This window comes from Larus michahellis, chromosome 1, assembly GCF_964199755.1.
Source record: "Larus michahellis chromosome 1, bLarMic1.1, whole genome shotgun sequence".
Lineage (NCBI taxonomy): Eukaryota > Metazoa > Chordata > Aves > Charadriiformes > Laridae > Larus > Larus michahellis.
The window spans coordinates 122,599,711-122,617,663 of NC_133896.1; the positions used below are offsets into that span (position 1 = coordinate 122,599,711).

The following is a 17,953-nucleotide window of genomic DNA, read 5'->3' on the forward strand; positions in this document are numbered from 1 at the left end:
GCCGTATAAAACCACCATCTCTTCAGGATTTTTCTGAATCACAATTTTGTTTAATAGAGTGCAAAGAACTCAACCCAAAACTGATGATAAAGCACAAATTTTGTTTTGCCAAATTTTTATTTCAGAACGACTGACTGAGAACCTCCGTGTTGGGCAGACTTCTATAGTGGCTGCACAGATGTTTCTCTTCTTCAGGGTTCTTTTGTTAAGGATTTCTCCTCAGCATCTAACCTCGTTGTGGCCAATTATGGTAACTGAATTGGTAAGGAATAAAGAGTAATTTGAAACTAACTCATGTGTGTCTTCTCCCATTTCACCTTCTTCTTCCTCCCAAATATACCTGCTGTTTGAAAAAGGAAAAGTTTTCATACCTTTACATTAGCCTGATAATTTGGGAAAAGAATTAACATTGCCATTAGGAAATATCTTTTTGATTAATTTTGTTGTTGTTGCTAATGTAATCTCTTGCATGATTTGTCAATTTGTTGCAAATCAGAAGAGTAAACAACGAGTCTGTGGTTCCTTATACTATATGAAGCATATCTTTTTTGTGATTGAGTTGTATGAACGTTTCAGCATCCCCATAAATATTTTTTTTCTTTAAAGATTCAGACATTTCTACAGCTGGAAGAAGATTTAACTGAGGAAGATGAACCATCAAAGTAAGAATTACCATTTGTCTGATAGAGAACTTGTGAAAGCTGGTAACAATTGCGCTTGTTCTGTACCTACAAATATTTAATTAATTAATTAATTAATTAATTTTCTGGGGTAAGGTGGAGACAACACTATTTTTTGTTCTTGCACTTGTGTATTTCTGGTACTAGTTTAGTTTTCATAGCTTAGGAAATTTTTTTCAGCAGCTAAAATAGTGATATGTTCAAAAAACGTAAGTACCACTTATTAGTTGCATACAAAAATAGAAGAGATGCTAAGTCAGCATTTGAATATTTTAACATTGACATTTTTTCTGAATAGTTTACTTTTTCTCCTAGCAGCCTTTTATATTAATCATAGTGCTCATACAGAATAAAAATAATTGTTGTTGCACACAGGCGGAAGTGCTCATTTGTGTAAATGTGTACATTTCTCTTGCTGAAGGAAAAACATCTAGTGGATTTATGTTTTAATGGTACATTTCTTAATTGTAACTAACACAGGAGCAACAGCAAAATAAGCAAACAGAAAGTCTCAGGCGATGGCAGTGGATCTGACATACAGCAGAATGAGCTGTGCTTGTACTTATCAGCTTGTAAGTTTTTGGACACAGCACTTTCATTTCCACCTGACAGGATGCAGTTGTTTCAAATGTAAGTTCTCTAACGACATACCTGTTCTTCATGTTGTTACCATTCTTATCCTTTAAAGTAATTCCAGATCTGTTTTCTTCTAGACTTAATTTTACCATCTGTTCTTTTTACAACTACAGATGTTGATACTCAGACAAATGTAATTCGAGGTATTTGGAAAAACAATTTGGTCTTGTCAGTGTAGGAGGATTTCACCATCCTCATTAGAAGGTTCTCTAACTTGGAAAAATTGGGAGAAGAGAAAGACGGAGACTGTTCTTTGTTTTCCCTTTGCACACACTTGGGAAATTTTAAGCCAGTTGCATTTAAATACTGACATGACAGTAACGTCCTTTTTCATTCAGTTTGGCTCTCGTAATGGCATAAAATTAGAGTTATGACAGCTCTTTCTGTAAACCAGTGCTCTACTAAGCTATGTATGATGCAAACAAGGATTTCTTCTGCCTGTCGTCTTGTCAAGTATTCCATTTGTTTCAGGTACAAATGGGCATTTGTCCCAGAGGTGGACACAGAGTCATCTACTGTGACCTCTCATCTGGTAGAAAATCACCAGGAATGCAGACCACATATTGTAAGAATCATGGATCTGCTGAAGAAGAAATATGGGGTAAAGAAAGAATATTTCACTTGAATCTTTTCTTTTTTAAACCCATTAACTTTTCTAAATAAGTGACAAGATTTCCAGTTAGGCAAGAGGTTTTTAGATATTCTAATAAGACTCATGAGACTTTTAAAAATGATCTGCCTGCTTTCATATATATAACTTGAAGATGTCAGATTGCTTTTGAGTGAGGGAACAGTAGGCAGTTTTCCTGTTGTTCCCTTAAATCTGCCCACAGCCACCCAGTTAAAACAATTTGTCTCAGACAGGACTGGTATTTATAAAAAAGAGCATGCTGTACTTTGTCCAAAAAAAAAGTTTACCATAATAGCATTTTAAATTACTGTTAAGGTTTAATATTAATTCTTCCAGAAAAGGAAATAGGGGTATTAGTATTTCTCAGAGATATCTCTGTATTCTGTTGTTGTTTGATACCTGATTCTGAAGGCTACTCCAAACTTGCTGTGTCCTGAACTTGTGAGACTCTCATTTAACGGAACCTCGAATCCGAACATAGAACATAGATTCAGTTGTGGGCAGTGGATCTCTTAGTATATAAAAAAGCGTATAAGCACAGGGTTCAGACAAGCCGTAACAACATTGTGTCTTAATGCAAAACCTTTGCTTACAGGAAACAAACAACACTGAGGGAATTTCCAAGAAGCACAGATGTCCTCTTTTGAACTTCCGCTCTATATCTAGCATCACCCAGCTTATGCCCTTCTTCAAGACTCTGTGTTGCGCATTTACAGCGAACAGGAGCGAGTCTCAGAATTCACATACTTCTGCATCTCTCTCTGTGGACTATGTTGGCAGCAATGGCATAAAGATCTTGCAACAGCTTGAGGAGAGTGTTGAATGTGACTTCCTTGAAAACATGGAAAGTTAAGCTGCACATCAGACACAAGGCTCGTGGTGAATAAATTGCGAAAAAAGGGAAAACTTTGCTGCAATTCTTCTCTTTTTTCTCCAGTTTTGAAACTACATTTTGGGTTTTCTTCCTGCTGTTGTGGAGTGCTCTTCAGTAATCCAGGCTTCTGAGTTGGTGTTGAAAAGCAGGATTCTTCAGTTCCTGGGTGGGGGGGAAAGTACAGTTTAGTGGTAATTTATCATTGTTACTGTATTCTTTTACTTGTTTTCAATGTGAAGGATTAAAGAGATTTTGTAAATAAAGGAAGAATATTTTTGACTTGGTGAAAGTAGCAACTGTACCACTTATCCAGTAACTTCTCAAGTAAGTATTTTAAACTGCTTTTGGAACTGTGTTCTGAAAGTAAATTTAAGAAAAAGCTAATATTGCATGTCGATGTACAGTCGTTTTGCAGATAAGTCACTTCCTGCGGTTAAAGCCCACTTCTACTTCTCCTTTCTTTGACTTGCCCAAAAACTTACCAACTTGTAAACAAATCACCTAAATTTCAAACAGATGTATTTTATAAGTCTTAGCATTGTGCAAATAACTGCAGACTTACCATGTTTGTAATTTCAACTCTGTACTATAATAGCATACTTCAGGATTAGTGATTCCTAAATAAAAGACAAATACATGCAGAAAAGACAAACCAATGCAGTAACATTTTGTAATTTACATTACTTGAGGCTTTTTAATTTTAATTAATTGACTAAAAATAGTCTAATTCAGTTTTTTTAAATTAAAAAACTCTGTTCTACCAGTGACTAAGGTCACTTTGCAACTTCTGAAATGCAACTAAATTAAGATAATTCTGTAAAAATAGATTGCTGTATAGCAACGGCCTAATTAAATTGAAAAGAAAATCCTTTTTTTTAAAAAAAAAACAACACTTTTTATACAAAAGAATGTATTTAGCTGGTCCTAGGTGTTAAAAGAGGTAGGGAGATCATCGCAGTGCCATGACTACAGTAATGTTCCAGGTCCAGCTCATTTCGGAACTGCACTGCTACCACCGCCCAGGACCTGGGAGAGTGGAATTTTTCTACCACCAAACAACCCAGCTGCATCTCTGAAGGACGCTTCTGACGGCCAGCGGATAAGCACCGTCATAGCAACACATACAAGAAAAGGCTTAGTAGAACTTTTTTAAATGACAAGGTGGACTCCATTGAATTTTCATATTTAGTGGATTATTTGACTGAATTTGCAATGCTGATTTGTCTGGAAGGGGAACTTTATCATATTTTTCATGCTGAAAAGCTTTGTCTGCTCTTTATTTTTTTAAACACCTTTGCCTCCAGAGAAATTGTTTTTGTAAGATGTACCTGCAAACTGGTACTTGCTACTTGCGTGATATGGAACATGCATCTGAGGTGAATGTGCTGGGTATTGGACTTCACCACTCTTGGTTTTGATAATTAAAAAAGGACATATTAAACGTATGGTTTAATGTCACCAGGTTGTGAGGTCAGGGATTTGTTTTTTTCAAAACTCACACAACAAACATGGAAGGCTACTCTGCAGTGTTTTTTACCTACAGATATATGAAGTTTTCATCTTTGGATTATAAACTAAAATAATGAAACACTGAACAATATGCTTTACTTTGATAATGCTTTAATGCTCTATGAAGATAATATTATAATAGATTTATGCTAAACTTAAATAGCTTATGTGCATTTTTACAGTTAAGGATAGACTGAAGTGTAATACTGTGTAGTCACTGAGAATGTGAACTGTTTGTATTAATATAAATTATTAATGATCTCTAATGCTATTGGAATGAGCACAAGTGAAAAGTTATCCTTTTAAACCATTACTTGAAAATTGGAGCAGGATATTTTTTACATGTTTTGTGTTCATTGCTTACATATCTTCAATAGTTTTTAAAGAGAATATTGCTAATACTCAGGATGACTTGGTAGTTTTACTTTCAGTTTTCTGGTGGTTGCTTTCCATATTTGGGTATTTCTCTTAAAATCCTGATGAGATGCTGTCAAATGGGCTATTAAAATCTAAGACAACTTTTTACCATCAAAACCTGTTGTTTTGCATTCTCCCATAAGCTATAAACCTGTGTCTTCACATACTTTCCTCGCTAACTGGAGATTTTGAACCAGTAACTTAGATTGAGGTTTTTGTCATCATTCCCCTCGAAAGGGAAAGTCCCGTTCTGTCTGTCTGTCTGTGCTTCAGACATGCAGGGGATCGAACATAAGTCACTTCCCTCCCAGCTGTGGTGGTGAACTTCAAAAACACAATCTGTGACCTGGTCTGTATAACTCGTAACTTCCAAGATGATCTTCCTTCTACAAAAATACCACTTGCTTCTAACTACGGCCTTCATAGAGACATTTACCTCTGCAGATGCCTGCTTTAAATGGCCTCAGATATTTGTGACTTGTAGAATCCTTTCACTGAAGCAGAATCTAATTCTTAATAAGTTCTTCAAAATTTAGTATCATTATAAATAGGGTATGAACAATGAGGAAGTGGCTCTAACTAAAGAAGTCCTACTTGGGTGGTGGAGGGGCACAGTTAGTGGAGTCCTGTAGTCCTAAAGGTATCTCCAGCAGCGCAACTTTATTCCTTTTCTATATGGGACTAACTGTAGTCATTTTACTACTTATGCTACTGCTGTTAAATCCATATGAAGGAGGGTTGTACTGCACTAACACTGGTACTGCCGAACTGTAGATTAATCTGAAAAACTTTTGCCTAGAACTCAGTATCAAGAACAGAAGAGAAAATGCTTTTGCTTTGCTGTGTAGTTCTTTGCTTGTTTTCAGAATAACCAAGCTTGGCTTTCTCTTTTGGATACTTAAGCTTTGAGATAGCATAGCACAGTGCATGATACACAGAGGGAGACACATTTAAATATTCAAAAGGATTTAATTTTCCCGAAGGAAAAAAAAATAGTAGATGCAACCAAATGAACTGCCAAAGAACAGCAGAGCTTGAAATAATGGAGCATTAAGTAATGGTTAAGTGTATTCGATACTATATTTGAATGTAATTCTTCTAGTAATATTAAATGTTATTTTGAAATACCTTTTCAAACGCAATGCTCATTTTTCAGATTACCCTTACTGCTCACACACCAACTTTAATTTTTATCTGATTCTGTAAAAGCTCTCAAATCCAGTTTCAGTGGATGGGGGCTCTGTACAGAACTGTATAGACCTCAGTTTGGATCGCAGCAGCAGTGGCTCAGTGCTAGTCTCTGCCAGTCCCTGCACTTGCCTACGGAAAAACTGCACCATCGCTTCCCTAATCCTCTCGTCACAAGCCCCTGCTGCTCCAGTTCGTACATCCCTATCTTTTGCATTCCTGAACTTTCCACTCTGGGATCCCAATCCTGTGGGCCACGTTTTCAGGATACATGTGTCTGGAAGAACTGCATGGAGCAGACGGGGAAGCTGCTGCTGCAGCACCAGGGTCTCATTGACTGACAGACACTGACCCCCTGTATGGAGGGAGCGTCTCTTTCCTGGGAAATTAGGGACTGCTGTTGCGTAATGCTTTCTCAGAGCACCACAGCTTTCCAGACTTCAGTCTGTACGCTTTTATATTGACAGCTCAAGAATTAACAGTGGTTTTCACGTTCATTGTGTCACTGTTCATGATTTTGAATCTGTCAACAGCAAATCTCATCTGCCATCAAGCTGCACGCTTACTCACCCTCAACAGGCTTCTCTGATGTGCAAGCATTGTTATCAGAAATATTCAATCAGTAAAGCACTCAGAGTGTTGCAACACAGTTCAAAGTCACTACTATAAATATGTTCAGGGCAAATACCCTCAAAGTACTGCATTTTCATTTGGAAGGAAGAAAACTCTTCTGTACAACTGAGCTTGAAAACCTAAGGCCAGAGAAGTATGGTTTCAATGGCTTTGTGGAAGAGCTGCTTTTCAGATTTCATCCTTCCTCTGTAGTCTGTACATCTTTTGTAATGTTGCACGATGTACCTCGCACCTCAGAAGCTGCTAACCATAGAATCATTTAGGTTGATGTTTAATTGCACGTGTTGAAAATCACTGATATGTGCCGTATGTATGCTGGGAAATGCTGTAGCATAGCAGCTAGTAATGCTAAAGCACTGCATGTCTCTGGAATATCTGCTTCAAGAACAGCAGGGTCGGCCATTTCCACTTGGCGGTAACACCAAACCTCCATCTTTTGCAATTAACCATCCCTGTGCAGCTCCCCTACTTCAATATTGATTGTCTCCTGGTGATCGGTTCCCAGAGCTTCAGGTGAGGTCAACGGCAGCAGAGACTGCTCAGCAGATCGGGTCGTCAGATCCCATTTCAGCAAAACAGTTCAAATGAACGGAGGGAGCGGGCAGAGGGAGAAAAATGACTGATCAAAACTGGTGACACTTCCAGGAAGAGGCTGAGGTATGTTTTCCATGAGAGTTCCCTGAACAGAGGCATCCACACAGGCACAATGCATTCCTTGCAACCCCAACGCTGACATTAGTCTCACTGATGTTGGTGGGCAGGGCCGTGAGGCCTCACCTCGAGGGGAAAAAAAAGAAAAAAAGAAGGCTTGTGTTGAAGACAGCAGGGGAAAGCATTTCCCTGCAGGTCTGTTGAAGGCTGATCCTCAACTAAAGAGTAAGTGACCTGTAAGGTTTCGGTCACCACAAATTATCTCAGGCTTTTCATTTTCTCTTGCAATGAGAGAAAATAACTACATCTCTGTGTGTTTTGGGTTGGTTTTTTTTTTCTAACTTTCCACCACCAAAATCACAGCTCCCCTCCAGCTGTAGAAACTGAGATTACAGAATGAAAAACTGGCAGGACAACAAAAGGAGTTGGAGAGTACGCAGAGCTACCTTGGAACAGAGGCCAGGGAGCTTCCCAGCTATAACATGCGTAAAGCAGTTGGTTTTTAAAGTCCTTCAGGAAGAAAATTGATAATTTGGACTTAAGGTAAGTAACCATGCACAGCCCAAAATATGTGCTAATAGCTGAACCACAGTAATGGTAATGAAACCTAATGAAGCCTTCTACAACTGTTGGTTGTTACAGAGTTGGTAGATAAAAGGAGAGTAACAGACATCCTTTACCTGGACTTACACAAAGCATTTGACGCTGTCATGCATAACATCCTGGTCTCTAAATTGGAAAGACATGGATTTGATGGATGGACCACTCGGTGGATAAGGAACTGGCTAGATGGTCGCACTCTAAGTGTTGTGGTCAGCAGCTCAATGTCCAAGTAGAACCAGTCACGAGTGGCATTCCTCAGGGGTCAGTACAGGGACCAGTGCTGTTTAACATGATTGAGTGCACCCTCAGCAAGTTTGCTGATGACGCCAAGCTGTGTGGTGCGATCACCACGTTGGAGGGAAAGGATGCCATCCAGAGGGACCCGGACAGGCTTAAGGGGTGGGACCATGCAAACGTCATGAAGCTCAACCAGGCCAAGTGCAAGGTCCTGCACCTGGGTCAGGGCAATCCCAGGCACAAATACACAGGTTGGGCGGAGAATGGCTTGAGAGCAGCCCTGAGGAGAAGGACTTGGGGGTGCTGGTGGACAAGAAGGTCAACATGAGCCAGCAATGTGCACCTGCAGCCCAGAAAGCCAACTGCATCCTGGACTGCATCAAAAGCAGCATGGCCAGAAGGTCGAGGGAAGTGATTCTGCCCCTCTGCTCTGCTCTCCTGAGCCCCCACCTGGAGTACTGCGTCCAGCTCTGGAGTCCCCAGCACAGGAAGGACATGAACCTGTTGGAACAGGTCCAGAAAAGACCTACAAAGATGATGAGAGGGCTGGAGCACCTCTCCTACAAAGACAGGCTAAGAGACTTGGGGTTGTTCAGCCTGGAGAAGAGAAGGCTCCGGGGAGATCTTACAGCAGCCTTCCAGTACCTAAAGGGGCCGACAGGAAGGGTGGGGAGGGACTCTTTATCAGGGAGCGTAGTGATAGGACTGAAAGAGGGGAGATTTAGATTCACTATTAGGAAGAAATTGTTTCCTGTCAGGGTGGTGAGACACTGGAACAGGTTTCCCAGGGAAGCTGTGGATGCCCCATCCCTGGAGGTGTTCAAGGCCAGGCTGGATGGGGCTTTGAGCAGCCTGGTCTAGAGGGAGGTGTCCCTGCCCATGGCAGGGGGGTTGGAACTAGATAATCGTTAAGGTCCCTTCCAACCCGAACCATTCTGTGATTCTATGAAACACCCGAGGAATTTAGTTCTGTGAGTAAAACAGCATGTGAAACATGAATTCTGGCCTCCGCTGCTCTTGCAGAGGAAGAACGTGCGTTCTCCGTGTGCAGCTCTACAGCACACAGGCAGTGCTGAGCCTTCCCGTAAAAGCTCCCGTTACTGGCACCAGGTCACCCCGAGTCAACCCTGCGGTGAAAACAGCCGCTGTCAGTACCGCCGCTTCACCCGGGCCTCAGGCTGCCTCTGACGAACGGACGGCGGAGCGGAGCGGCCGCGCACCCCGCCACTGATGCGAGGGGCAGCCGGACACCGCCGCCCCCGACCGAGCTCCCGAGCCCGGCCTCGCCTCCCGCGTAACGGCCGCCCCCGCCCGGAGGGGGCGAGGCCTGGCCGCCAAAGTCCCGCCTCTCCCCGGCAGCAGCGGCGGCGCCGGGCGGCGGAAGGCTCCGAGGAGGGGGCGAGGCGGAAGTGCCGGTCCCTGGGCGCTCCCCGGCGCCTCCTCCCCCCCACCCCCCGCCCCGGCTCTCGCTGCGGCACAAAAGATGGCGGCGAAAACACAGGGAGGCATCCGCCTCAGCGCGGTGAGTGCTGCGGGGTCGGGTCCCGGAGGGAACGGTCTCTCTTTCTCTCCCCACCTCGGTGGTTTCCCCCCTCACCCGACGGGGGGCGGCGCTGCTTGGGCAGTCCGGGGCGGGAGCGGGGTTGCCTGTGCGAGGCCGGCGGCGGTTGAGGGTCAGGCCGCTCTGGAGAGGCGGGAGCTGCTGAGCCGCCGTTTGAACGGCTCCTCGCTTTCCCCTCAGCGGGAGCGGAGCCGGCGGGGGGCGAGGCCTCCCCTCTCCGGGGGTTTAAAAAGTTGCCGGCTGAGCCTTGGGAAGGGCGAGCCGCCGAGCCCTTCGCCTCAAATTAACCAGCACCCACCTCCCCCTTGCCTCGGGCTTCCCGCTCGTCCTGCGCGGCCCCCGATAGTGCCCGGCCCCGGGCTGTGCTCGCTGGCGGGAGGAGCGGCGGGTACCAGCGGCTGCCGGGCCGGGGTGTGGAGAGCGGGAACCCCCGGGGGGCCGCGGTCGGCAGGTCCGGGACGGGGGGGAGCGGGGCGGGAGGGGAATCTCCGACACCCCTGTGAGCACAGAAGCGGCTGTGTTAGCTCAGGCGGCGCGGGAGGGGGGGGTTACTGTCTGTGGGTGGGTTGGTTCGGGTGTTGGGGGCGGGAGGGGATTTCACAGCCTGTTGTAGGTAGTTGCGAACGTGGTGACTTCTGAGTGGAAGCTTGTAGCTTAAAAATCTTAACTGCTTTTTTTGCAAAGAGGCCTACTTAACGTTTTAACGAGGGTGGTGAACGTGCCTGCAGTGAAATCCACTGCTGCGTGGTGGTTGTCAGTCACAGTACTGCGCGTTGCTGGCGTTTTGTGGCAATTGGTCACTTCCTTATTTGTGCTAATATAAATTAAGTTAAAGCTACTTTTTCAGTTGTTGGGCACATCATTGGTGAAGCAGGAGCCCTTCTGACTTCAGCTGTCTATGCCTAGAAGTCACACTTCCAGTTACAAGCACCTGGTTCATAACCTTGCTTATAGAACAGTGGAAAGAAGGTGGATCATTACAGTAGCTTAAACGTTTGAGTGACAAAACATGTTAGTATATTCTCAGCACTGCTTAAATTACCTTAATATAAATTGCCGTGATTGTAGAGGTTAGCTATAAATGTAATCTACTTGAAGTTCAAGAATTACACTTTCATTTCAGGTCTTTAATTCTTCAAAGTGTTTGAAATCAACAGTTTGTCTGATATATTTTATTAGAGAAGTGTTCTCATTCCTTAGATAATGCAATCTTGGAAAAAAAAAAAAAGGAGGTCTCCCTTTGCTTTTAATGCATTGTTAGTCTTGAGAGAATCATACACCAGCATTAATGATCTGCCTTTGCAAAAAAACCTACATATCACGAGTCAGACTGCAGAGTTTAAAATTGTTCTCAAGTTGAAATCACTTCGGCAAGCTGAGCTCTTATGGATGAAAATTGGAAATCAAAGCTGAAGCTGGTGCAGTCGGTAACTTTCTGAATTATTTTTAGGATTCTGTTTGGTTTTGTTTTTCAGTAGTTACAACTGAAAGTTTACATTCAGTCTATTTCCAGTGAAAGCTGTGATTTTTGTAGGGTTTCGCTAACGAAATGAAGCAGCTGATAGAGTTTTTTAACAGGTTGTGTCCTACAGTTTAAAAGGCTCTATTTTCTAGAGAACAATAGAGAACTGATGGTCATAGTCTCTTCTCTCAGCAGCTCTTCTTTGGAAATATGTTGGGTTTCACCAAAATATTTCCATTAGTTTCAGAAGCATATATAAACAACAAAGGCAGTGTGAGTGTGCCTGGTAACTCATTCCCACACTGGCCTTTATCTCCTTCTGTTGCTCTGGTAAAGTTTTTTGTTTGGTTGCATGATGAGATAGATCAGGGAAGCGATCCAGGTTAAAAATAAGATTTAAAAATTATTTTTATTTTGGATCAGTTCCCTGATGTGGTTCATTACACAGTCATGTAAGCATAACTGGGAGGGAGGAAAAAGGAAAACATATTAGGAAAGAAACAAGCAGCCAGGTGGGATAAAAGCAAGAGGGGGAAGATGGCAGTGGGGTTGTTCCCCAAAAAGTTGCAAAATACTTTTATAAGACAAGACGGATTGTTCAGTGGTAATTTGGTTTGTGCATGCCTTATGCTCTGCAAGGGATGGAAGAATTCCAGTTTTCTTGGAAAATAAAAATTCCCAAAGCTGTCTGTTGTATTTGAGAGAGAAGCTGTTTATTCTTAAATGTTTGCTGATCGTAATGGTAGGAGATGCTTCTCTTAGCGCATCTGTGTCTTTTTAGAATATGCACTGTATATGCAGTTTGAAGGAGGGGGAGGTTTAGTTGTATCTCCAAAAAGGATTTAGCTGCACTTGGTCTCAGGAGAAAAAGTGAAACTGAACAAAACCACCTAGTAACAAAATGTATTAGGCCTGGTGAACAAAGCAACTGAATTGTCTCGGCTACAGCCATGCTAACATAGCCGAAAGTGAGTCTTCACCAGGGAACTAACTCTTTCCTACTGTACTTACTGAACTTCAATTATTCATGAGCTAATTGAAGTGATGGTTTGATGAAATGGTGTGTTCAGGGACAAAATGGGCTTAAATATTTCCTGATGAATTCCTCAGGAAATGAGGAGTTGTTGACAGCTGGGTATCCTCTGAAACAAACTACGAAGGTAATGGCCTTTAAACCACTATTCTCCATTTTTTAATCTGGTTTTGTTGTGTGCCCTTGTTTCAGTGTTTTACATGAGCAAATGGCAGTATCTGCTCTGAGATAGACTTTCCCATGAAGTACTCTGTGGGATACTCGCTTGTCTTTTGCTGAGGGACATACTAGAGCCAAAAATCAGTTTCTTACAATTCCTGTGTTTGAACCCGTGTCTACTCATTTCATATAAACAGTTCACAAGTTCCCAGTTTTATATACCAACTTCCAGCCTTTCACTTGAAAGGGAGATCCAGAGATCAGCACAATTCTTGTGTTTTGTTTATAGAAAATGTTGTTTCGTTAAAAGGCTGTTCTTTTCAAAGTTAATCAGTAGTGTGCAGCAGTGAAATGGGGGATGGAGAACCATTGCATACACAGCCAGCGTGTGAAGAGATTTTCTTGCCGTGCACAAGTATGCTTTGCTTCACAGAAGAAGGGACACTTGTCTGCTATTATGTCAGTGTTGGTGATGCTGAGGTTCCGTTCTTCATCAGCATTGTCTGGTGACCAAGGGAGCTCCACAACTGTGAATTCATGTCTCTATCAAAACTACAGTCAGGACTTTTCGCCAGGTTCATACTGTTGAGGTTACGATGCCAGCAGTAACTCCAGAGGCGCCCGTCTATCTTGTGTATGGCTGGAGTTTTTCACTGGCTAGCAGCAGAGGTATTTTAGCAGTGAGTTGAGCAGTTGCTGAATACTTACATGTGCATCTGTGTGGGGTGTCTTTTTTAGTTTGTTTTTTTTTTTTAATGTTAGTGTTTATGTTTTGACAAGGAGGGATTTTGGGCAGAACACACACACACCCCAGTTGTTTCATTTGTATTTTGGTCATGAAGCTTAGAAAATAAAGGAACAAATGCTGCCAGCACTGTGAAAGGCTGAAGTGAAGAGAATGATACAGAGATCTTAAGATCACTGAGTTACTGTGTGGCTGAGGAAATCGAAAGATCCTGTTAACCATTTGCCGTGGAATATCTGAGGTTTCCATTAATAGGCTTGATGTAATTTTCTTCTTGGACTCTAAATTTTTTGTAAGTATCTGTTAAGAATTTGAATGGGGCACAGTTACTTAACCTAACTCAATTTACCAGATGTTATAAAACTGTAGTTTTAAAGCACAGGTGGCAATGAAGAACGTGATGTCTATTCATACTTGTACTCTGGCTCGATGGAGAAATGCAGGGATTAAGTTGCAGTCTGAAAGTGTGTTCTGTGCTCTTATGACCTTAGAATCAAGGTGAGGTTTCCAGGCAATTTATATTGATCTGAACTGGGGCTGCTGCTGTTGCTGCTGCCTTTCTCCTACTCTGGTACCTGGCTCACGGCTCTAGAACTTGCCTGTAGTGTTACTTCTTTTCGCTGATAAATGAGCTTGGAGACTTGAAGTGGTTGCTTGCTTTTATTTAGAGTTTACTAATTATATAAAAGTGCTTGTCAGTTTAGTAGTTCTGTAAAATTTATGAAGTATGGATATGTACACGTATATAAAATCAGAAGGATATTTTAAATGTGATTATATTATGGGATTTTTGATGTAACTTTACTGCACAAGGACTATTTCCAGCGTTATGTATTCATAGGTACTACTTTTTATGCCACCAACATAACTATGCCAGCAAGGCTTATGTGCGGTGGGTTTGTGTTAAAGGCCTTGTAGAAGTGTAATTACATATATTCTCAGTGGTAATGCAAATCCAATTGTATCAGTTTCAGCAGTTAGATTTCTCCAAACTTTGCACTGACAAATCCTGAAGTTATGTGGATATTTAGTTCTGGTTTTTCTAGCCTTTTGATCTAGGTGAATATATACGAACCCAGGCTTTCATAATTTACTTGAGAACAGTTTTGTCACTGAAATCTATAAGGTACATCCCATAAATAGGTACTTCATTTGCATATTCTCATATAGTCCGAAGAGTGGCTATATTCCTTTGGTTACATCTTATCATGAGGGAGGACAGCATGTATAAGATCAAAATGCTAAAAGCCCAAACAACTGGTTGAGAGAATCAGAACAGTGATTTTGATCAATGTGGGCAAAAGGAGCAATGACATTGGACCGAGATCCACTGAGTATAATACGTGCTACTCACTTTTCGGATTAAATTTAAGATGTACACTTTTAATATTTGAGAGCATGTGCTTCTGTTACTTCCTTTGGACTAAGGCTTTGATGTTTTCTGTAACCTCTAGCATCAGTATATAGCAATAGTTCCTTATGTTTTTATAAAGATGAAGAGAGTTTCATAAACGACAATATAACCCATGCTCAGAATATAGTGTGATACAGTGCTGAATTCTATATTGCTCTTTTGTCTTTAATAGCTGTATTAATGTTTAACGTTCCCTTTAAAAGGTGTTATTATGCCAATATCTAAAAGTAAATTAAATTACAGACTTTTGGTAGTGCTGTACAAAACAGCTTCATTTAATGTTACTTTATTCAATATACTGGTTTATGGCTTGGTATAAGAGCACAAACTAATGCCATTGTTGTTTGTTTCAGCTTTGTCCAAAGTTCTTGCATACCAACTCTACCAGTCACACCTGGCCTTTCAGTGCAATTGCAGAACTCATAGGTATGTGGATCAATAGTTTGCCTGAGTATTTGATTGTAATACTTTTTTTCTTGTTGTAAAACATTTTTCCTTCAGGTGGGAGGAGGAGTTGATCCTGTTTTTACCATTCAGAATCTTACAACATCTCTTTTTGGTACAGTTGAGTTAACTTTTTTTTCTTTCTTAATGGTGTATGTACTACCTGACAGCAGTTGCAGGGGCCTTGCAGGTTGTTGGTTTCTGCTTACTGAATTTATTAAGGATTGCCAAATACAGAAGACTGTGGAACCAAGTGAATTCCTTCTCTTCTAGTCCACCAAATGCAAGCCTGCTGCTTTTTGCTGTTCCTAGACCCAGAGAGTAGTCAGCCTGAGTGCACATTAGAGATGTGCATGCACACTTGTGTCCTATACAGGCACAGCTGGCCACAGACAGATTAGCACAGACAGGACAGTAATTTGCAAGAACCCACATAAACACAAAGCAATGCTCAAAACATGAACAGCACAAATTGACTTCTCCTATTCCTGTTTCCTGGCTAACCAGGTTTAAAGTTCATTAGTGGTGCATACGTGTACTTTCACGTATCACTCATGCTTAACCATGTTTCTGGGTGTTTGCCAAGACCTAGGAGTCCTTCCAGTACCTGCATCCTGGGCTTTTTACCAGTCTCTGGCTCAGACATTGGATCTCAATGGTTGCTTGTTTCTTCCAAATTGTTGGCTTGTCCGACTTGAAGTTTGCTATCAGAACAAATGGATAGAGGCACACATTGAGAATAGAGAGCAGGAAATTATTAGAAATAGCGTTTAGTAATAATGTATAAAAGGGTAGCACAGGGTCCAGTCATACAAACATACTGACCAGCAGCCCACTTGCATGCAATCAGCCCGTGTTATTTGTCCGCCTCCCATTATACTGTTCTTCCATCCACTTTAACTTTTCCATTTTCTTTGATGCTTCTTCAAAGCATCCATCCACTAGTAATTTTTGTGCGTTGTCACAATACCCCTCAAACATCCTAGTTTTTTTTCTTTTGTGTTACAAAGTTTCTGGCTGAACATCTTCAGGGTTATTCGTTGATGTCCTAAGTGTTCTGCTCTTTGTTTCTGTCATCTGCTGTTAGCTAGGGCTTGTGCATCTGGTTAACTTACTAGCTCCTTTTGATCGTCTTGCCTTTGATTTTTTTTTTTTTATTTGAATAACTGTTAACTGTATATCTTCAGGGTTGCTTTGTTACCTGAGTTAGTAAACGATTAGCAGAGTGCCTTTAAATGGTTCCTCAAAATAAAGGTGTGGTTTGGAAAGACTTGCCAAGCTTATCTAGCAGTTTGCTGCCAAAGGGAGCAACTCTTCTGGTCATACATTCCTTTGCTTCCTGTGCATGAGTTTTGCTGCTACTAATCCAGAAAACTGACCTAACAAAAGGAAGTAGGAATTGTTTAGCTAGGTAAGTCCATAGCTGTCACAAAGGAGGGAACCAGAAGCACATGGCTGCAGGAAAGGCTGGCTGTTCTGGGGGTAACAAAATATTAAATCATTTCAACTGTTTTATCACCCCATGCCATACCTGGCTGGAATGATGGTAGATGTGCTGTGCAAGGCATGCAAACTTGTCTTCTTCCTGGTTTGTCATATGTGTTGCTTTAACAAAGCTTCAAAAGCATCGTAGCAACGTATTGGTTGTAAAGGCTTCTGGTCAGTCACGTTGATTTAAGTAAGTTTTGCAATCTGTTTCTTGTATGCTATTTCAGGTGATACCACATACCAAATATCAAATAATATAAATAGGGTTACATTATGGACACCTGAATTTTAGTTTATGCAAACTTAACTAAAAAGGTCTGTGTGCTAAAATTTGCTGTTTAAGCTCTGGTCCTTCCTGTCAGCTTTTTGCTGATTGTATTGCTGACTTCTCTCATTAGTTCTCATTCAGATTAAATTTAGGTGAACTAATGGTGATACTTGGAAGAGCGTAACTAGGACATCTAGAGACAGTCGGTATTAGAAAAATACTTGCAAACTTTAAATTATACTTGAAAAGTCCTCTTTTGTTGATGCTGAAATATATTTTTATGAACTTTTTCACTGTGGATGCAGTTTGTACTTTATGCTTATAGAAAGCAAGCTGCCAAGCTGTGATTCCTTTTATAGGCTGCAATGTTGGCTTGAGATGTTTGTTTATGGCCCTTAGCTGAACCTGCAAAACAGGCAGTGAGGCAGGGGCACTGCCTCCTGCTGTGCTATCACATCCCACCTCTCCTCCTCCCTGTGCTTTCCCCACCTTGCAAATTCCATGAGTAGCATAATGCTGAGGACAGGGAGAAAGTGGTGTTAGGGCAGATGAGATTCTAACTGGCTTTTACTGCCAAGAAATGTTTGTGGAGCCATGGTTTCTGTTTTACTTGTGGTGGCAATGCTGCAAGCTGTTTCAAATCCTGTAAATAGAAAGTTTAGTCTAAAGCATTTTGTACTTCCTTCTGTGAAAGTCGTACCTTCATGGACTTGAACAACTTCCCCTAGCAAAAACGCATATTTGTGACACTCAGCTCTGTTAATATGGAAGTGATGTGATAGCAGAGCAGCGATATTTTTTCACCCAAATCTCCTGCATCTGTGGAGTCAAAATTCTAGATTCACAGAACTACCTGGGATGTTGAGAGTTGGGCTTCAGGGTTTTTTTGCTTGGTTTTCTTAGTGTCTCAAATTTGATCATCTGAAGTTGTGATAGTATTTCAAATCTGATTTCCCAATTAAAAAGTCTGCAGCAAGTAAGATGTCGCAGCCATGTATATAAGTGATGCGCCCTTGTCCGCATTGCGGACAATAACCTGGCCTCCTGAGAGCCAGTCAGAAGAGATGTTTGTGTGGCTGGGAGAAAGTAAATATTGCAACATCTGCTTGGGAGACAGGAAACGAAAGTAGAAACTTGTCTTAGTTTCGTTTTCTGTTCTCACGTTTCAGCCACCCATCTCCACTTGAATTTTTGCCTCTATTACTGTCATCTGTAATAGCTGGGAAATTGTGTGTTTGTTTTCAGCAAGATTTGCCAGGTTTTGATGCAGCCATTTTGTCATAATGTTTTGATTCAGTGTTGTCATCTGTAAAGAAGATA

The 17,953-nt window shown here is 41.6% G+C and overlaps 2 protein-coding genes across 3 annotated transcripts in view; both read left to right on the plus strand.

Annotated features, from left to right (window-relative positions):
* Positions 1 to 4,855, plus strand: part of DOP1B (DOP1 leucine zipper like protein B) — a 51,203-nt gene extending 46,348 nt beyond the window's left edge. For both annotated transcript variants that reach the window (XM_074601788.1, XM_074601798.1), the window contains exons 33-37: positions 126 to 262; positions 607 to 662; positions 1,161 to 1,310; positions 1,788 to 1,917; positions 2,543 to 4,855. In XM_074601788.1, coding sequence (XP_074457889.1) covers positions 126 to 262; positions 607 to 662; positions 1,161 to 1,310; positions 1,788 to 1,917; positions 2,543 to 2,800 — 731 coding nt within the window. In that variant the 3' untranslated portion in view covers positions 2,801 to 4,855. The remainder of the gene's footprint in view (positions 1 to 125; positions 263 to 606; positions 663 to 1,160; positions 1,311 to 1,787; positions 1,918 to 2,542) is intronic.
* A 4,519-nt stretch (positions 4,856 to 9,374) lies between these two features.
* MORC3 (MORC family CW-type zinc finger 3) overlaps positions 9,375 to 17,953 on the plus strand; it is a 30,231-nt gene continuing 21,652 nt past the window's right edge. The window contains exons 1-2 of the mRNA XM_074601810.1: positions 9,375 to 9,581; positions 14,787 to 14,859. Coding sequence (XP_074457911.1) covers positions 9,543 to 9,581; positions 14,787 to 14,859 — 112 coding nt within the window. The 5' untranslated portion in view covers positions 9,375 to 9,542. The remainder of the gene's footprint in view (positions 9,582 to 14,786; positions 14,860 to 17,953) is intronic.